At 34.1% G+C, this 21,903-nt stretch overlaps 2 protein-coding genes across 3 annotated transcripts in view; one reads left to right on the top strand and one right to left on the bottom strand.

Annotated features, from left to right (window-relative positions):
* Positions 1 to 21,903, top strand: part of LOC134839392 (V-type proton ATPase 21 kDa proteolipid subunit c''-like) — a 327,751-nt gene that overhangs the window by 150,174 nt on the left and 155,674 nt on the right. The window contains exon 1 of one of the 2 annotated variants that reach the window (XM_063854926.1): positions 5,891 to 5,896. The exons of the other annotated variant lie outside the window; for it this stretch is intronic. The gene's annotated coding sequence lies outside the window, so the exon portion shown is untranslated. Of the gene's footprint in view, positions 1 to 5,890; positions 5,897 to 21,903 lie in introns of those variants that run through there. 2 annotated transcript variants of the gene reach the window in all.
* On the bottom strand, positions 10,446 to 16,705 carry LOC134840103 (uncharacterized). Its single transcript, XM_063855796.1, has 5 exons — positions 16,442 to 16,705; positions 16,014 to 16,219; positions 15,259 to 15,547; positions 11,087 to 11,249; positions 10,446 to 10,692 (listed from the first exon to the last, which is right to left on the bottom strand). Exons 1-5 carry the CDS (start codon positions 16,543 to 16,545, stop codon positions 10,567 to 10,569), a joined length of 888 nt encoding a protein of 295 aa, XP_063711866.1. The 5' UTR covers positions 16,546 to 16,705; the 3' UTR covers positions 10,446 to 10,566.

The raw sequence follows: 21,903 nt of genomic DNA on the forward strand, positions 1-21,903 counted from the left end.
AACACGCGTAAGCGAAGGATTGATGGGTTTCAAATTGAGCTGAGGCAAGTCATTTAGTCCTGTTATTAAAATACAAAATACAAGAACTTTACCTTTTGTACTTAACATGGCGTTCCCAGGTATAAATTGAAGAAAAAATGAAAAAAAAATGTTTAAAAAAATTTGTCACCTTTTCAGATAAAAACCTTCAAACTATCCTTGAAGTGCAACCATAGCTTTTAGGGTTTCGCCCTTATATACAATCAATCTTTTTTAATTAATACTTTTGCTCCGATGTAAAGTGGAACCTAGTTTCTAATGCTTTAAAGTTCGCACGAATGGTGTACTTTACCTAATTACAAATCACCTATATTAGCTACTAATCAATACTAGACATAACTGAGCACGTGAAAATACTTATCAGCATCAGCAGGGGCGATTTAGGGGGGTCTGGGGGGCTTTGGTGCTGGCGGATGCCTTCTCTCCCTCTCCTCAGGAACTCGACACCCTCACCAACAAAAGTTGCAACCCTTGATATTGTGTTATTACATCCAGCTTCCCCAAATTTTTCGAGGAACGGTTTTTGATAAAAAACTGACTGGACTTTTCAAAAACCTTCAAATTTTGATTTACGAAGAAAAAAGTTAATGGCCTTGAAACTATGAGTTTGTAGAAATTTTTATGATGGATTTGGCGCCAATGTATATTATGTCACAATAAGGTTTTTATATTGTTCTGGGAGCGTTCGAAAGATCAATTTGTTCAATCTAAACAAAAGGTCGACAAAAATGAAAAGTTTGAAAAAATATCAAACCCCCCCCCACAAAAACCCTATATAAGCCCCTGTTTCAATTTAAGTTCGTTTTTCCGGACAATTTGAGTCGGCGCTAATCGTGCAAAAGCACCGAATGATCTGATCAGAAAATAGCTTTGAGTAAATGAAGAGAAAACTATTCACGAATATTAATTAAAATATCTCTTTAACCAATCCCCTTTTTGCGAAAAAGAAGAGATTTGTTTTGAGGTACTAAATGCAGATATGCTTAACTCTTGAATTTTTGTTCCGGCTTCTGTAACGAAAGTAACGGAGTATTTGTTCTCGGTTTGGTTTTTTTCTCTTCAAGCAAACTTTGATTTTATAACTAGCCATTTTTGTCGGATTCTTTTTATTCAAAAGATATTGCTGTCCTGAGCTTAAACTTGAAAAACAATATTTCACCTTTGATCAATTTTGATTTTATAACTAGCCATTTTTGTCGGATTCTTTTTATTCAAAAGATATAGCTGTCCTGAGCTTAAACTTGAAAAACAATATTTCACCTTTGATCAATTTTGATTTTATAACTAGCCATTTTTGTCGAAAATTTGGATTGGGGTTTTACTATTTTTAATGAATATGCAAAACTGAGAATGCTAAATGAATAAGTTTATCATTCCCGCTAAAACCAAAAAATGTCAAAAAAAATTTCAAAAACAACCAAAACATGGCAGAATCCCAAAAAATTGTGAACACAAAAAATTTGAATACGAATTATCAATCAAACAATTTAACGCACCTTTCATTCTATATAAAATCTAGATAAACTCAACTTCTAGCAAAAGAACTGTTATTTGGACATCCCCCTACACGCCATATAAAGAACAAAGTGATAAATTTGGTTCCTAATAACAAATTAATTGTGGCAAATAAGCTTCCTTCAACCAATTTGGAACGATTTTTAGGACAGATTAAATCTCCGCTTACGCGTTAATAGTGCGAAATACATCGCGCGTTAATTGTCCCAAATTGGCCAAAATGGCAATATTTAAACCATTTACGAAAAAGCATTACAGGTGAAATATCTTTCAAATTTTAGCTCAAGACAACATTAGCTTCTGTCAGAAAAATTTGTAAAAAATGGCTTGTAGAAAAGTCGAAATTTGTCTCGAGAAAAAAACCCACCCAGAGCACAAATATTCAGTTACTTTCGTTACGAAAGTCGGAACAAAAAGGAGAATTTGATTAACACAAGCTTCAATATATAATTAACTCGGTAAAAAAAAACACCCAATGGGGACAAAATTCAGTGATCGGTCGAAAATTTGGATTGGGGTTTTACTATTTTTAATGAATATGCAAAACTGAGAATGCTAAATGAATAAGTTTATCATTCCCGCTAAAACCAAAAAATGTCAAAAAAATTTCAAAAACAACCAAAACATGGCAGAATCCCAAAAAATTGTGAACACAAAAAATTTGATTACGAATTATCAATCAAACAATTTAACGCACCTTTCATTCTATATAAAATCTAGATAAACTCAACTTCTAGCAAAAGAACTGTTATTTGGATTATTTTTCAAAGAATTTGGCTTATTCGACCTATGAGTGGAAAACTTAGATTGATTGAGTGAGTGCAAAACTTTGCCCTAATTATTTCAAAAATTGCATAAAAAGTACTAGCAAAGTACTAAAGCTTGGATGTCATTTTCAATCCGGGCAGAATGGAATTTTAGCATTGGAAGCGACAGTTTTTTAGCCTATTTTTACCTGCAGAAACAGTTTGGCCATCAAGTGATAATTGAATGGCATGATGTCATTCTCGCCCGAGTAGAAGAAGATGTAGGGGCTGCCAGGGACGAAAGAGCACTTATCCAGCAGTAACTGGAACTCCTTGTCCGGATTGGATATGTAGGTAGTCATGTTGATCAGGTGCACACAGAAAGAGCTTCTCAAGTTCATGTTCAACAATGTCTCAATATTCTCCCTGCGAATTTGCAGATAGTTTATAATACTGATTTTGGTAGATACAAAGGTATCTTTTAATTTGTAATTTCGCTATGGAAGAAAATGGAGTGACAGGACGAAAGTATCCCATTACAAAATATCCTATACCAATATATCCCAATGGACACAATAGCCCATACCAATATAGCCCACATCAATTAAAATATATCGTGGAGGATTAAAAGTTAATTTATGATATAGACAACCAAAGATTGGTGCATATATCTATATCGCAATTAAAAAGATATTTGATTCAACTGCCTCAATTATTTCGAGACGCCATATAGAGATAGTGCTAATTGTAAAAGACTCTTTTCTAGGGATTAAATTTTATTTTTCGACCTGTTAATGGAGTCATAATTGAAAAAAGACATATCATTACACACATAGCACCAATACAATGAACACCAAGATGACAGAATTTATCTACGGTAAAAATTAAGCAAGGCAAAGCGTTGCTTATCTTGGACGGACACGAGCTCACTAAAAAGCGAGACACCATATCTGCCACGCACTGGCGTTGTGCAAAATGGCGTTCACATAAATACCCAATGACTCTAATAATTTGCGATGAAACCATTATTTCGTTCAATCACGAGCACAGTCATGAGTTTAACCCCGGTCGCGTATAAGCAAGGCAGCTATTTATTCAGTTGAAAGAAACAACAAAATGAACAAAATTTGAGAAAACTGGATCAGTAGGATTTAAGACGGGCGTTGAAGATTTCACACTTTGAACTGAATTTGATTTCACGCGCTTTTTCAAAAATTAGCATTGCTTTCATCGATTTGTTCAATTTCGGCATCTTGGTATCAATTCCTTTGATTATTCTATTGCGATCTTTTAATTGTTTTGATTCCTCAGATAGGATATTTTAATTTGCGTGGGCTGCTTCTTCCTGTGCTATTTTTACTTCTGGGATGTTTTTGACTGGGATAACTTCGCCTGGGTAAAAAGGTAAGGAATAATTTGTCGTGAAACCAACAAAATGGGCCCCAAACACCCGATTTGGTCAGAAAGTCCGATACAGTTATCGAAAACCAGCTCTCGAAAGAGAAAACATGGCCAACAGAGTTTGAAAAGAGTCAATGAATGCAAGTAAACAGAAACTGAAATTTGCTGGCAAACCTGATAATTAAACACCCATTTCAAAATTAGATATTGATCAGTGTCTTTTACCATATTGCTGTTCGATAGCGGAGTTTGCCTTCCTTTTAACAGGGAAAAGAACTGAACTTAAAAAATCAAAAGTCAAAACGCAAAATTTAAAATTGAACCTGAGCAAATTTTAAGACTTTTCCTGAAAAAAAACATAGGTTCATCGAATCGTGAAAAAATAGATACTATAGATACTAATTGGATGCGTCTTTGTGAGGTCTTTATGCGTTGGGAAATCAACTAATTAAATTATAATTATAAATTATAAATAATTTTCTGCATTCGCCATTTCTGCATTTTCAACTGGAGACCGTAAATTGCTTCCTTTTAGCAAATAAATTGAAATTAATTTAGCAAAAGGTCAAATGTCAAACCGTGAAAAGTCCACTTTCAGCTGCTCTTCAGTCCTTCCAAAAAACATTCCCCGAAGCACATTTATCAGGTTGTTTTTTTCATCTCTCCCAGAGTTACATGAGAAAAATTAATGAATTGGGTCTGAAAGTGACCTACGAAACAAATCACGAATTAGCGCTGGTTTTAAAAATGCTGCCATCCCTTGCATTTGAAAAAAAAGAAAAGATCGGCGGTTCCTATGACATGATTGTTCAAGAAATTCAAAATGTATGCGACAAAAATTGCTTAGAACCCGAGAAAATAGAAAAATTGACGAGTTGTGTCTGTACTTCGGCTCTACTTATATAAAAAGCTTGGTGCCAAACCGTGAAGTTTCATTCCCACCCTCCCTTTGGAACCATTGAGATGCGGCCGTGATGGGGATTGCTCGAACAACAAATGCTGTCGAGGGATGGCATTTTGAGATTCAATCATATTTCAGCGGAGCCCACCTAAATATGTGGAAAGTAGTGGGTAGCCTGCAAAAAGACGCTTCCGTACAAAGACTCAACTTTTTTGATGCATCGAGTGGCCATAAGTTCACAAAAAAGAAAAAGTATCGAGTATTAAATGAAAGAGTACAAAACATAATGTCCGTTTACGAAGACAAAACTGATCTGTACTTTTTCAGAGCGTTATCTAGTTTGTGCTAAACCATTGTAAATTTTATTTCATTTTTGTTTATTCTTTCGTATTCTTGAAATTCAAATTTTAATCCTCCTGAAATTTATGTCAGCTTTTTTGAAAAGACGTTTCCTTGCAGACTCCCGGAAACGTAACTAAACGCAAGAACATGACTCGTGCCTTAGCAATTTATTCCCAGGACAATCGCCCTTATTTTCGGGATGCTAGGTTGGGACTAGGGGCTGGCAAACCCTTTAGCTTTGCGTTTATGTGCCAACAGTTCAAAAAAAGCTGACAAAGCGATCAGGTCATAATTTTAAAATCGAGAATGATTCTAAAAATAATGATTTTAAGGCTTTTGGCATTGGTTAAACCTTTTTTTAATTTCTATACCGGCTGAAAATGTCTAGAAAATCAGGCCATATTAGTCAAAGGACGTCTAACTATTTGTCGGCTTTTGAAGTTCATTGAACTATTGCTTGTTTTTGGTTCATTTTGGAATGATTCATTGAAAATATTGGCAAGGCCATTTCATTTTGGTTTGAAACGTTTCATTGAAATCATTTGCAAGGTCATTTCTATTCAAAACTTACGCGAATTAAGTAGCGCAAATTTGTCTGGCTTTAAATGGCAAAAGTTTCTCTCGTTTAATTCTTTGATGGTTACCGAAATCCCCTTTGAAGTAAGTTTTCTTTTCATTTTGGATTAAAACGGTGTTAAGTCATAGAAATTGTTTTAAAATGTAGCGATGTTATATTGCTAAGGCAACAAAAAGTAGGGAGTGAAATTGTAGGGTGTTAAGTTAATTAGAGTTAAAAAGGGGGGAACCGAAAATATTACCCAAAAAAACGATAGGACCTCATTAAATTTTTCATTGCCTTTACTGTCTGTTAAAATGGCATCAAAAAAAAATGATTAAAGCAGAAAAAACAGAAATGCACTTTTTGTGTTATGACTTCCAAGAACTTATTAAAACTCAATTTATGTACTCGCAATGTAAGAATGCTCTTCAGATGGTACGCTAGGTTGGGAATAAGGACTGGTTACGTGCCAACTTTTTAAACCAAGAAATCCAAGCCATCCCTGGGTAGTAGTCTCAACCATTGCTGGTATTAAATTAGAGTAAGGGGATTTTAAGTTTTTGGTGAAGTATTTAGTGACTAATTAATCGAAGCTGAATATTCTTTTATTTAAGCAAAAAAAATAAACTTGCCTTTCATTGATTTACTTTTTTCTGCTTTCAAATAAATTTTCAAATAAATTCAAACAAAAAGAGTCTTGAGATCCAGACGACCACTGATTTGATAACTAGCAATGACTTTGATAAAGGGCCGCTCTCTTTGATCTTGTAATTTCTTTGATCGTGCCGACAATATTTTAACATGTTTAGAAACTTGTATCTGGATTCCATTGACCTCACACCAAATTGTGTGCCTATCCTGTGTGCAGTTAGGCCCCATAATGAAAACTGGAAGTATATAAGAAAGAAAAAGAGTCTGGGCAAAGAATAAAGAAAGAGCAGCTTACATTCCGAGAGACATTCGGATCAGATTGTAGATTCCTAAAATGATTTAACAAAGTCGAATTTTGAAAAGATTTCATTTTGGGTTTTAAAATAACAGGCAGAAAATGTAGACCAATGTTTTTACTGTACCACTTTTGGTAGATAAAGTTAAAATTTTCTAAACCAGAAACTTCAATTTTGACCCTATCATATTCATCTTTTATTATAGTAAATAACTGACCATCGAGAACGTTTGCAGCGGGAATATCCTTGAACGGCCATGCTAAAAACAAAAAATACAGGACTGATAGTTGCGTATTTTTTATGACAGGTTAGTGAAGCAATTCTGATTTATGACAACACAAAAAAAATCATTATGAAAGAAAACTAGTCGTACTATTTTCTTGCAAGTTTTTGTAGGTCATAGCATGGGAACTGAAAAACACTTTCAATTTTATACTTAAAACCTTCCTACGGTCGCTCGGCCAAAAATGGATTTCTTAAAAAGTACCAATGGGGGGGACCCTTTGGGTCGGCAGGGGGTCGAATCCCTGAGAGAAAGGAAAGGGGGCGTTCATTCCCCCCCCCCCCCATTTCGATTTTCAGAAATTCAACCTCGGCGGCCACATTTTAAATAGCTTAAATTAATTTTCAGAAAATCTATATATTCAAAAACTTTTTATGTTGGTGGAGGCGGAGCAATCAGCAGAATGGTCCAAGTGCAGAATGGGTCCAAGAGCAGACAAACAGAAAAATATTGACTTATATTGGTTTATACGGGCTAATTGATAAAACAATTATTAGAATCGTCAAAAAATACCAAGAAAACAAATAAATTCTGCACGAATTGACTAACTTCATTAAGTTTTTTCATTAATTTTTTTTTAAAAATCTTGATTAAATTGCTCAAATTATGCATAAAATGTTCGTTGGTTTGCTATTATTGACATTTCTGATAATTATTTTACCGATTAGCTTATAGAAGTTGATATTTTTCTATTTTTCTGCTCTTGGACCCATTCTGCTCTTAGACCATTCTGCTTATTGACTGACCACCGAGAAAAGACCCCGCAATTTAGATTCATTCAGGTGAACTTTTTTTGTCTGCTTAAATAAGTATCTTGTGCGAGTTTAAAGTCATGGGAAAAAAGTTGATCAAGCTTTAGCGTACCATATGGGTTTTCTTTGACGGGTCCTAGTTCGCCAGTGTAAGCAAAAACAATCCACGTAGAGAACGGGTTACCATCAGCATATTGACTTAGAATTGAAGCAACAATCAAGTGGGAAATTTTCATCGCTGTAACTAGGAGGTCAATTTTTAAACTAATTTCATAATCGATTCGAAGTTACAAGAATACGTGCCATGTGCTTTATATCATCAATTTTTGCAGTTAAACAAGTTAATGCACAGAACATTAGAAATCTTTTCATTTGATTTGATTCAAAATTGTGACTGCACATGTATGTAATTCATTATGTTTGATTCCCAGGCCGAGATCCGCGATCATGTTGCAACTGAATCAGGTCGCCGAAAAGGACTTTCTGCCACCGATAATCCATAATCCTGCAAGAAGTTTGAGTCTCGCAAAGTTGCAACTTGGGTCCCACAAAATCGCAACATGTGTCCGGCAAAGTCGCAACATGGCTCGCACAAAGTCACAACATGTGTCGCGTAAAGTCGCAAAATAGGTCGCCCAAAGTCGCAACACGGGTCGCGCAAAGTAGCAATATGGGTCGCACTAAGTCGCAACAAGGGTCGCGCGAAACATTAGTCGCAACATGGCTCGCAAAATCGCAACATGAGACACGCATCATAAAAAATTTCGAGTAGTTCAAGTAATGAAATTGTTGTCGGATTTTTTTGCTTGCTCGTAATACAGATTGTAAAATAACCCAGTATATATGTATTGTTAATGTGAAGTTAGCGCTAGACCAACATATTTGATGGTCAAACAGGAGCACCACGAGAGGGCCTACACATGGTCCCAAATAAAAAATAAGCAAAACTTTTAAGGGCAACAACAAAATCGTTACCACAAAAACTGAAAGCTAAAAACCACTAAAATCGGGGCCGTTCAACAGTGCCGAAGTACAACAGTGCCGAAGTACAACAGTGCCGAAGTACAACAGTGCCGAAAAAGGCGGGAAAATTTCAGAATATTTTAAACGCGTTTTCTTAAGAGCGGGAAATTACTGGAGCCAATTATCAAAGAAAATCACTCCAATTCGCCGCCAAAATGTCTGCAACTGCAAATTAAACAATTATTTTGGCGCCAAAACGTCTAAATTGCAAATTTTCTTTTTGAAAATCTTTAAGCGTCACTGAAGATTGAAAACGTTCGCCGTTTAATTTTTGATTGCGGCACTTAATATGTTGAAACTGGTTCATATTTTTGGCACTGTGGAACAAAGTTTTCATTTTCGGCACCGTTGAACTAATTTTTTTTCGGCACTGTTGTACTGCCCCTTCGAGTCAAACATAAATCAGAAAAGTTATTTGTGCTCTAGGAAAAACATTGCACAAATGTTTTAAACTTTGCTCAAGTTTCAATATTGCACCAAGATTTCAAATCTTGCACTAGTTTTTTGAATATGGTACCGAAACACACAACACTTGTGTTTTTTAAAACCATTGTTTTGTTTAAAATGAAACCAGTGCTACCGCTAAACCATAACTTGCACCTATTGCAGAATTGTTTTTTTTTAACTTAATCAATACATTAATTTTTATCTGTGAACTCACGTCATTATTTTGCAGTTTTTAATTTGCGTTCGAACAAAAAAACGATGATTTTGGTCATATTTTGATTTTTTCTTTACCCATCTACTTTCAATAGTTTCCCTTTTCCCTGTTCAGCGTAAATCAGCGGATAAAATAATTGATAGAAAAAAACTAGCCCCAGCGTTAAACAATGGCTGTTTTTTGAGCTTATCTGCGCCGATGTCGAAATTTAAGGAACAAAAAAATAGTTTAAAAATATTTTCTAGTTATCTGAAGTCAAGGTTACGAAAGACAAATCCTACTGATTTACAAGGTTACGATAAGCAGTAATGGTTTTTAAAAAATTTCAGTCGAATGGCATAAGCGGCTCAGATATGATGGCGTTTGATTAATCAAAAACAGTTTTGGCCGTTTTTTGACGTATGATCTAGTAATTTTTTGATTTTTTGCTTGCCCCTTTTTTTGCTTCATAGAGAAAGAAGAGATAGTTTAGTTTGATTTTTTTGATGAATTAATATATGATGAAACACCTAATAGGAGGAGTTATTTCATGGCAAGCAAATAATGGTCGTGCTAGTGAAATTATTTAGAAACATCATTGATTATATTCAAAAGGCAACAACGCTTAATTGAAATATATAAATGGTTTTACCAAAAAACCACCTCAAGCGTAAATATATGTTTTTTGAGAGTGGGAACGAAAAGGCAAGTTGGCGTTACCTTTTGCAACAATGATGCGTTTGAAAAAATTATGAACATGATATGTATATTTTTCGATTTTCCAAGATTATGACGGAATAGGTGTAATTGTGTTATGTTTATCCCAGCAATTTAAAAAGTCTAATCTTTTTGCTCAAAAACAAAAGAGAAATCAAATGCATTTTTTTGTGAGATTAAGAACGTTTGAAAACTGACTAATCAGTGGTGTTTCTTGCGAATCAGTAAAAAATTTGTCCAATTAATTTTTTTGCTTTAATAGATGCAAGTTGCGAGTGCTGGCAAATATTATTTTTTTTTAAAGACGAAAAACAACATTTTATCTAAACATTAAATTACTTGCCAGAAAATAAAATTGCTGTCCATGAAATATAGCCAGTATTGTTCTACCAAGGTTTTGATAGTAAATGACCAAGTTGAAGCCAGTTGAAAAAATATTTACTTTTAATTTGTCATAAATAAGACTATAGCGCGTTTCATCAGCAAGTTTTTATAGTTTTAATTCAGTAACAGCAGACTTAAGTTGAAGATCAAAAAACTCCGCTATTAAAACTAAATAATTTTAAAATTAATACAATGGTTTAACTAAAATTAAAATTTTTTGAGAAATCATTCACATGACAGTATCAATTATTCAAGGTCTCAATTTCATTCCTTCAAAAGGTTTATGCTGTTGTCCATTGATGCTTTTGCTTTTCAATTCATGCTTTGGGGGCGTGCTCGTAGTGCACTGATATTCTGAAGTTGCCCACTGACCCTCTCAGCTCCCTCTGCTTCTCCAACTCCCCCATTATCTGACACAGCACACACGGACGACAAAAGGTCACCTGAAGAACGGGAGAAAGAGTGATTTAGTGATAGTAGTGTTGGTGCTCGAAGTTTTTTTCGAGCATTTCAGAAGAACGATTTTAACCAGCGAGCGCGCGCTCCCCCTCAAAATTAGTGTATGCTATAACAGAAATCGGATTTTGTAAAATAAAACCAAACAGGGGACCCTTGAGAAAAAAAACTAATAGTTGAGAAAAAGAAAGCGTAACATTGGGAAGAATCTTGCAGGATTTGAAATTCTTCAATTTTTTTTGCAAAATTTGAAGTCATTGTTAGGAATCTTGCAAAATTTAAAGTTAGTGGTAAGAATCTTGTTGCAAGATATGCTCATTCTAAGACTATTGCAGACCCTTAACCATCTGTCCTCAATCTAATACGTCAAAATGAACATGCCTCAATGAGGTCTCGTAGAAATGAGCCTTTGATTGCGAAGAAGTGTCGGATGGTGACTCTGAAGCGGAACACAGTGAGGAGGCGGTGAAGTGCTGTGAACAGCATGAGGAAGATGAAGAAGGAGAGAAGGGAGTACTTGATGAAGCCAGACAGGTTGTCATTACTACAGTCAACACACAAAACTAAACGAGGTTGTACTTACTTAACAAAGCACACGAAATTAAGATGTTATCCCTTTTCTACATAACAAAGAAACGAAAGAAAAAAAGGGTTTACAAGTTAAAAAAAAGGGGTTGAGACAGTAGTAAATCAGACATGGGGGGGGAGCATGGGAAATGGATTATAATTTAGCCTACCCACTCACCACTCTGTGTATTAAAATAGCCTATAAGATATTCCATGTATCAAGACGGGTAATAAACTTTTCTAGAATTTAAAATACAAGGTTTAAGATGATAACTTTCGGGTTTTCAGCGTGCAAAATCCCATGTATTAGCATAGGGAATGTTTCACGTATTAGGATATGCTATGGCTCGACTGCAGCCTTTGTGTCTTAAAATAGGGTATACATATAGTGATGCATTAAAATAGGGGAAAAAGGTTTCAGAGTGTTTTACATGATAAAAAATTGTTAAGTAAATTGAGCAACTGAGTTTCTTGCAAAACATTTTGTGGGCAATTTATCTAATTGGTAAGATGGAAAGATAATGGCGAGTTTTTTTAGTTTTACAGCTTTCAAATTTCCCTTGTTAAGTTTTATTTCTCAATAGCCGTAAATATGATCAAAAATAAAGCGGTTATGTAGTGATTCAACATAACAAATAATTGATGACACTATATGAAACTAAGCTAAAACCTAACAAAATAAATTCAAAAAGTATTGAGTTTTAATGAACAACTTCAAATTGCAATGAAATTGAATCAAGTTATTCGATCGTAAAACATTCTTGCTACCGTTGTTGATTAACACACACACACAAAAACATTTCTGTCGGATTCAACTTCCTTTTTAGAGTGAAAACAACTCAAATTCTTTTTTGGTTTGCTTATGAATTAAATGTATAGTTGACAACTCAGAGAAAAAAAATTCACCAAGTTAAAGCGGAAATCCCTCAAAACTGTTACGTTTTTAGGCTAATCAGTTTCAACGGATGGAAATAAGCTTAATGATAGGCTTATTGACAATTTTCAGAGCCCCAAGGAACCCCCGAAGCCTAAAATATTTCAATCATTTCAATCATTTTGCCTTCAAAATACTCCAGTTTAATGATTTACGGAGTCACGACTTCGAGTAGAAAAACCAACTGATCAAATACTTTCAAAGTATCGAACAAGAACTCTGCTCAAAACAACTTGTGAAAGCCACATCGCTGGACAAAAAAGTGACTGTGATCCACGATGCTTCAGAGCAGGCAGTCAGGCGGGTCTCGCTCACAGGAAAGACATCCAGTGATCTAAATTTCAGAGAAACTTAAATTCTATCATCAGCAGAGAAAAACTACTCCAACGTTAACGAGACGCTTTGGCAATTGTGTTTGTTGTCACACGACTGAATCAGTTTTTACTGGGGCGCAAGCTTGCTCTACAAACATATCACAACCCTTTGCGTTACAAACAGATCACAACCCTTTCAGAACGACAAATTTTTCGCAGACACGCAGACAATCAAGCTCAACGACATCAAAAGATACCTTCAATCAAATCGATCAAATTATGCTGTCTTTAAACGGATACGAAGCGGTGATTGGAGGCAATGCTCAGAAGCTGAATCACATTTCAAGAACGAAGCTGAAACCTTGTCAATACGAGAAAATGTCATCTACAAAAACGCTCTACCTTTCATACTATCCAGATTCAGAAGACAAGTTATGGACGATGCCCACAAGACGCATCCAGGAGACAGGCAAGAGAAAAAGCTCTGAGAACGCTTCCCTCGTGGCTTCACATGTCACAAGACGTGAAACGAGTTGTCTCTAATTGAGATATCTGCAAGGTAACATATTGGTTGTTGATTGCAAGAAGTGGCTGGATCGAAGCATTCCCGACCAATGAAGGAGCCACTCCAACAGTCAAATGTGTCCGTCAGTAGTCTTTGCAAAAGATTTAGTCACTGACAATGGACCCAACTTTGTGAGCAATTATATCAAAACATGGAGCATATCTCAGGCAATTCACGATATAGAATCAACGATCTACCGCCCAAGAGCTAATGAAATAGCAGGAAGAGCGGTCCCGACTGTTAAACATGTCATGAAGGCATGGCGAAAAAATATACCTTCAATTTCTTTGCGTGTCTCCGGCGGGTACTATTGACGCTTAGAATCATGTCCAAAGAGAAGGGAAAAACACTAACGTACTTGGACAACAATCAGGTTAATTACCATCATGGATTTTGACGTGTGTGAAAAATTCTGTTCAAGCCAAACAAAGACACGCAAGCACAGCCAGCAACTTTCATCATTCCAGGTTCAACCAACACATCAAGGATCTAATGCAACCAATCTAATAGTACTATTATTGTAATCGACAACCAGATTGCGAGATACGGCCAGGAGACCAAAACCACAGTTGGAACCAGTTACACTCACGATGATGAAAATCCAGTGCAACATGAAAACGAAGAACAAACTTGAAAACTCTAGACGATCAAGCTGAACCGGTCTCAGACGAACCCAAACTATCTTCAAGATTCTAAAAACCAACGAAATACCACGGAGATCCTATACCGACGGATTATCTCAGAAAAGGAGGGAGGATGGTAAGATCTGAAAAATCATCGAAATTAGAGCTCTTTGTATGAAATGTATAAACTTTTCTGATCTGTTGAGGCTTAATAATTTGGTTCAGAAGCAATTATTTTTTTTGCTGTCTCTTTGTTATCAGCTGAGCTTAACGAGCTGTCACAATGTTTCAACCATGATAGATTCTCATGATAGTAATCAGTCCTATCCGTGAAAGCGATGCTATATACGTCGAAAATATTTTTGGTAAAATATTACCAAAAACGTGGGAACACGTAAGCAAAAAACATTTATCCCCAATAATATACCTTGTTTTTTTTCGATGTGTACTTTTCCCACTGATAACAACTATTTACCTAGATTTTTGGTAAATTATCTTTAACATCGATCTCGATCAAATCTTCATATCAAATCTCTTGCCTTGCACCGATCGACAACAGAAACAGATTCATCGGATGAAACAAATGATTGTTCAGAAATACCTAACCAATAAAAGACTTTCCTTTGACCAAAAGTTGGGTTGCAAAGCTTCAATTTTGCGGCAAAATTACATTTAACAAAGTGTTTTTACTCATTCCGTTAAATGTCAAACAATTCAAAAAATTTCATGACAAAATCTTAATTCAGATTATCTGAAACTTCAATTTACAATCAAATTATCGTCCTCGTTTTAAACTGCTTTGAGTGTAGATTGTATACTTGGTACCCCGATAGTTGCTTTTAAATAATCGATCTTGGTTGAATGAAACTCGAACATTAAATCAAGTTAGCATCTTTGCCTCACACCGCTATGCGGAGAAGATGTTATCTTTGTACTGATTTTTTTTTCTCTCGTGTTAGAATTTTGTGTTTAACAAAAATATATTTAAGCATATGAATTTTTTATCATTCAAAGGATTGATTCGAAAATGTTAAAAAGGCTTAAGCATTGGGTTCATAGAGCTATAAAAAGGCGTAAGCATTTGGTTCATAAAGCTTTTGTTGCTGCGTTGCAATAATTTAACGACAATAAAATGGTGTTGGGTCAATACAACGACAAGTATTAGGAGACAATTAATCTGTGAAACGGCTTCAATTATGAGGAAGTTTGTAAGAATTAATTATTTATGAAGCTCATGTGAGAAGTTAAAGTTCGTGTGAGAAATCATCTTAAAAAGAAAAACAATCAGTTCTGCATAACTCAACTTTGTTTGCTCAAAAAAAGTAATTGAACTGAATGCATTAAATGGTATTGCACGATTTAACCATATTTTTTGGCAAAACTGATTTTTTTTTCAAAAACTAATATTGTAAATTTTCAAGTTTTTTTACCAACTTCCACATAGTATAATTTTAAGACAAGTGATTGGATTGCAATGAAGAAAAAAAGTCGTCTAAATGTCTTGTCGTCTTAATTTCCTGTCCTCCTATTTAACCATCTAAGACACTTACAATGAAGCAAAAGTGACGACACAAATCAAAGCAGCTGATAGCCAAAAAGTGACGAACATCCACAGCATAGTTTTGGCCTTCTGGAAATTAGAAGTGATCCTTGCCAGTTTATATTCCGTATACACTGGACAAAACAGCGTGATAAAGGGAACACGGTATGGTTTGGAAAAGCATGATCCAATCAGGGAGTATTTCCATTTTTCTTTGAAATCTTGATTGGGTCTACTAGTAGGAATTTGGGCAGACAATTGCTTGATTGACACATCTGGTTCATCTACAGTTGATCGAGCTAGAAAACTTTACTAATAACCAAACCCGAGATTCGCCTGTATTTGGAAAAGGAATTGTGGCCTTGAAAAAAAAAGAGAATGTTTGCCATTACCAGAAACTAATGAAGGTTTTGAGTTTGAAATCTGCTCACTGATAAATCTAAAATACCGGGATTTATACTTCAACCAAAGTATTGAAGAACGTCATTGGTTAAGAAAAAGGCAAATCCAGCAGTTTTTCAGGGGCGGATTTTCATTTCACAAAAAAAGCTTCGTTCTTTTATTTTTAAGTCTTTCAAATTGGGTTTTAGGTGCTAACCGAAATACATACCCCCTTCCTCAAAAAAAAAATTGCACGAAGTTACGCCTTTCGAAAAACTAACAGTTTTTTCTCCCTTCTAATATTGCTATCGTCCACAATGTCCGTTTTAGTTGCCGTCAAATTCATCAAAATTATTCACAATGGGTAAACTGTAATACACTAACCGATGGTAACTACTGATGAGCCCGCATCGTCTTTCTTCATAACAGACTGTGAAAAATGGACATGCGTTTCGGAAACCTTTTTATGCCTTTTCTTTTTTACGAATTGCACTGCGGGCTTCGAGTCGGTTTCGGCGTCATTTATATTGTTCACATCATTGAAGTCGGGTTCAGTTTCGTCTGCTCCTTTTGACTTGTCGACAGGAAAGCTAGCGAAAACATTCTGCTCACAAAAGAAAAAAATCAATTGTGGAAAATTATTGCATCAATGTTTCCGAAATCTAACCATGTTAATTACTTTTAAGAACCAAATTTTTGGTAATTCAATCATAAATTTTTTTTTGAAATCTTTCATTCATATTTTGTTTCAAATATAGATTTTTTCCCGCTTTTCCTTGATGGTTTTCAACATATTTCTCAGATGTTTTCACTGTTGGGCTGTTTCGACGTCAGGAATCGTAATTTCAATTACTGCTTCACCATTAGTAAGTTCAGCGTCTTCCAATTCTCCATTTACTTCATTTTTTTCGTCCATAATGGCAATCAAAGTAAACAATTCACAGATATTGTAAGATTTTTGCTGATATAAGCAGCTTGATTACAACACGTTTTCTGGTATAGCTGTGGTCAAATATTGCGTTGCATAATATTGTATATATTAAACCAAAACAGGTGTTTAGAACAGAAAGAAATATTATGAGCAATTAAAACAGCTTCAAAATTGAGCAGTAAAATTATTACTTTCACATGAAACTAAAAGAAGTTATCGTCGCAAAATGAAACAACGCCTTATCTTTTTAAGTATAAGAAAAAATGCAATTTTATGTGCTCTATTTTAAAGGTCAATTCAATTAGTGGTTGTTGATTGGCTTTTGCGAGTATATAAGGCAGTTTAAACCAAATGCCAGGTAAATTTAAGAAAAAATTATATAATTGCTTATAGCAATAAAAAGAATAAATTTTGAATCCAAGTGAAAACCATTTTTTTCATGCCGTAAGCTATGCATGATACGAACCTACCTGAAAAATTTTATGGACTATTCATGGTCGGCCTGCCTACATAAATTTCATTCAAAAATTTTGCCAATCAAGTCGAAAAACCCTTTTTAACACGATTTCTAACCGCCAAAAACTTGAAAGCAACCTTTAAAAATAGAGGCTTTTAAATTATTTACAAGAAAAAAATCAAGAGACGCATTAATCTAACGTCATCACTTAATCTTTTCTAAAACCGCAAGGTAAATTTAAAATCAAAGCTCAATTGTTGGTAGCCTGGTCAAACGGTTTTTCTTAGATTTAATTATGCACAAAGTAGACCTCAGAATTGATCAGAAAGTTTAAAAAAGTTAAGTCGTCTTGAAGTTCATTGAGTTTAAAAAATCATTAATGGTTGACACTTTTGATAAAGCTAAATCAACTTCCGATATCCGAACGAAAATTAGTTTTTCTCGCTAGGTAGTCTCAAAAACAGCTGCCTTTCTGAAACTAAAAGTCAATCACATTTTCAGCGCAATCTGTTGTTTCAATATAGAAGAACGCTTCATTTTAGCATTCATAAAAAAATTGATCATTACGAAAAAACTTTGTAAAGGTAGAATGAAACGACAAAAGAAGACGAATTTACGATTCTTTGGAAGTAGTGCAAAGCCAAACTCTGGGATCGCATCGGAACAATACGTACCGGTAGAAAAGCTATGTTTGTTAAAAGTAAAAACATTTGATATAATTGCAGTTCTTAAGCAAAAAAAGTAAAAGTAATCAAATCCGAGAAAATCTCATTCCATTTTTTGTTGCATCCATTTACAATTGATTAATTTTGAATTCAATAGAACTGTAGAACGCTGTGACGGGAAACTAAAATGTAGACAAAAAAACTTGAAAACCTGTTTTCAACAATCTTGTTATACGCTAACTAATTAAAAGTTTAGTTTTCAGGCGCAAAATAATAGAATTATCTTTGTTTTTTCATTACTCGAAAATAAAACTCAAAAATTGAAGTGCAATAGTCTGTTACTTTTTCGAACAGCTTTTGTTACTTGTAGTTATCAACGGAATGGACCTCAATGTCACTGCGAGGACCTGTAGTTCCGATTATTTGAGCGGTGGTTTCCCTCTCCACTTATTTATTTGGGATAAAAAATTAGGACAAAAGAAAAAAACGATACCAAATAAAGGGTCATCGGTTCTAGAATATCATTAGGAAAGCAAAAAAAAGAGATTTGCAAATCAGAAGAAAAAAAAGAAAAACTAAACTCTGTGGATCGAATAGGAACAATATGTAGGGCAAACAAAACTATGTTTGTTAAAAAAGAACAAATGAAAAAATTTGATGGATTTGCAGTTCTTAAGCATAAAAATAAAGTCATTATCAAGCCCAAGAAAAAGAAACTATTTTTTTCTTGCCTCCAGCTACAATTAATTGTTTTTAAACACAACCCCAGAACTGCTGTACAACGCTGTGACGGGAAACCAAAATAAGGGAAAACTTTGTTAAAACAATGTTTTGTTGGTCATTTTATATCTTGTTCAACAGTTTTGTTTTTTGAATACTCAAAATTAAAGTTTTAAAATTCAGGAGCCAGTGTCTGTTACATCTTCGAACAGATTTTGTTACCCATAATTAGCAACAGAATGGGCCTCAAATTACGGCGAGACCTGTAGTTCAGATTATTGACTGCTGTTTTCCCTGAAATTTTGATTTATTTGGGATAAGAAATCCAAATTTGGACAAAAAAGAAAGGATACTAAGTAAAAGATCATCAGTTTTAGTATATCATGAGAAAAACAACAAAAATACTGTTTAACTAATTTTTTTAACTAATTAGAACCAGGGTTGCTAAATTTTCAGATATTTAAATATAGGAACAGGGATTTGCGAGTCATTGAGAAAAATGCATAGAAAACCAAACTCTGTGAATCGCAAAAAAAAGTAAGTACCAGTCAGAAATTACGTTGGTTAAAAATGAACAATAGAAAAAATTCGATATAATCGCAACTCCTAAGCACAAAAAATTAATCATAATCAAATCCAAGAAAATCTAATTAAGATTTATTTGGATTTTCTAATTTTGCTGACTTCAGCTACAAGTTTTTGAACTCATTTCTACCTTCAAGATCGCGTTGACAGCAAATCAGATTTTGAAAAAAAAGTTATTATAAAAAATGCAATCTTGTTTCAATTTCAGCAAAATTGCAATCTGGTTATACGTTAGCCGTTTATGTTGTCAAAATTCAAATACATACTCTTAGAATGATATAATTTTTGGGATACTTAATATAAAATTTCTATGCTTGAAGCGCAAGAACATGTAACCCCTTCAAACTATTTTCTTACTGATAGTTATCAAGAAAATGATCTCAAGATTATTGCGAGGATCCGTATTTCAGATTATTTGAGCGGTTTTTTTCTTTTCCATTTTTGATTTATTTAGGATAAAAAGTCTTATTTAGGACAAAGTACCGTAAAACGTTACGAAATTATGGGTCATCATTTCTATTAAATTAAAAAAAAACAGAATATGCATGAAAACGTGGGAACAAAAATGTGTGTAACAGTAGTTTTTACAAAAAAAATACATAATGAGTACAAGACGTGAAAACAAAACAATTTCGTACAACTTTTTTTAGCAATAAGGACCATGGTTGTTAAATATTACAATTTTCAAATCAAATAATTAGGATTTACAAATCATTGGATTTGACAAAACCAAAATATATAGATCGCAATTGATCAAAATGTTCCGGAAACAAAAAAACTATTTTGTAAAATGAAGAAGCAGAAACATTTGATATAATTGCAGCTTTTGAGCTGAACACATGACAATTGATTGTTTCTGAATTGAATGCTGATACGGGAAACTAAAACATGGAAATATTTAATCAAACAGTTGCAATCTTCAAGCAAGTTGCAATTTTGGTATGCGTTAGACGGGAAACTAAAACATGGAAAGCTTTAATCAAACAGTTGCAATCTTCAAGCAAATTGCATTTTGGTATGCGTTAGCCTATTATGTTTTTAAATTTTAAGCGCAAATTTTTAGAGTATTCCAACTTATTCAAATATTCAAGCGCGAGTGACTGTTACCCTTTCAAACAGATATTATGACTAAAAGCTATCAACAAATTGGACCTCAAAATTGCTGCGAGGATCCCTTTTTTAGATTATTTGAGCGGTGTTTTCCTTCTCCATTTAAAGTTTATTTGGGATAAAAATTCCTAATTGCGACAAAAGGAAAGTAAGAAGATACGAAGTAATGGATCATCAGTTTTAGTATATAATTTTAAATAAAACAGATCATGCAATAAAATGCTGAAATTTTATTGTCGGCGACTTTCTAAAATTTTTGTGATCTTGATATCGTTTTGTTAAAAGTGTGTTGTGATTACGTATAACTCGCTTTTCACCATTCCCAATTTTCGAAATTTGCAAGGCGAGAAAGTGCTCAAAAAGAATAGAAAAAATACACAGTTAGACACAAAACCAAGTACAAAAAACCAAGAAATGAATGATTAATCTTTTTTTTTCAGAATAGAGAAAGCACTGTATCATCTTTAAAAATCTGAAAAAACTGAAAATTTATTGAAAATTCTAAATTTAACACCAGATTTGTGTCCGTTGTAAAGTCTTAAAATCAAATATATTTTTGAAATTAAAAAACAATCTTGTTTTCACAGCATGGCTTTTTTTTGCAAGAGAGCTCAAATTGCCTTCTTTTTAAGAAACGAACTCGAACTGCAATTCAAAATAAGTAAGTTTGCATAATAGTGGGTTTAGCGGAAAAACTATAATATGCAAAACAAAGTAAAAAATAAAAATTTCTATAGTTAAAAATACATATTTGAATCAAAACAGGGCTCAAAGGCTATCACTTCAAATCGGTATTTGAAGTGAATGGAAATTGACCTTAGACTCAGCTGATTCGTGCAATCATCAGAATTAAACATTAACCACGCAAAATTCAGTCATGATTCGCTTTCATTGAAAAAAAACTGCGCAAAACTCCGCAAAAGGCATGTGCATGAGGATGAAAAATATTATCTTTCAAAAGGCAATTGTTAAAAATTTTGAATATAAATATTAGTGACAATTACTTTTGAACGTCCAGAACGATTTGACGGAAACTGGAAACTGGGAAAACGGTGGTTTTTTTGGGGAAGGCCTATATAAAATTCAGCAGTTTTCCAAACATAGCCAACTGACAGTTGGAAAAGAGTAATGAACGCAAGAAAGCTGAAAAAAAAACCGACTGGTTTTTCAAAAATCTTCAACTTTTGAGTTTCGAAGACGAAAACAGATGGCCCTAAAACTCTTTAAATTGTACAACAATTCATGTTGAAGTTTTCTTTTAAAATTAACTCCATTTGAGAAAAATAGACCAATAGGTGAAATTTTTTATTTCGCTGGGAAATTTGACAATTAATTTCCATTTTGTGACCTTTACAATTATGCTGTTTGATAGTGAAGTTTGCCTTCCTTTTAACGATGGAAATGCACTAAACTTAAGAAACCAAACTCAAACCGCGAAAAAAAGGAAAATTGAGCGTGAACAAATTTTAAGACTTTTTCCTGAAAAAAAAAACAATAACAATCGATTAATAATATGCCGTACGACATGAGAACTTGGCAAACATTTGCCAGACTACTGGATACAGCATTTTTTGAATCAGTTTTTTCTAATCTACTTGCAATATCATGGGCTGCGAATCATCATGTGTCTTCTTCACAGATGTCACCGAAGCAAAAAGAAAACCGTGTAGGTTTCATAATTGTATCCCAGTATGACCTATGTAAGAGTTTCCACTACGTTCATAACTCTTAAAAAAATTTGAACTGTTCTCATTAATATCTCAAGCACTGCAGTGAAAACTCGAACAAAATAACAAAATTGGGCCT

Source organism: Symsagittifera roscoffensis, chromosome 2 (genome assembly GCF_963678635.1).
Source record: "Symsagittifera roscoffensis chromosome 2, txSymRosc1.1, whole genome shotgun sequence".
Lineage (NCBI taxonomy): Eukaryota > Metazoa > Xenacoelomorpha > Acoela > Convolutidae > Symsagittifera > Symsagittifera roscoffensis.

What these genes read in the sequence shown, in the direction of transcription:
- LOC134840103 (XM_063855796.1), bottom strand. Translation starts at nt 16,545, where the DNA reads ATGGACGAAAAAAATGAAGTAAATGGAGAATTGGAAGACGCTGAACTT. An exon ending in CTCATCAGTAGTTACCATCG is followed by an intron (nt 15,548 to 16,013) that starts GTTAGTGTATTA and finishes AAAGTTTTCTAG; the next exon opens with CTCGATCAACTGTAGATGAA. An exon ending in GTCGTCACTTTTGCTTCATT is followed by an intron (nt 11,250 to 15,258) that starts GTAAGTGTCTTA and finishes TGTTGACTGTAG; the next exon opens with TAATGACAACCTGTCTGGCT.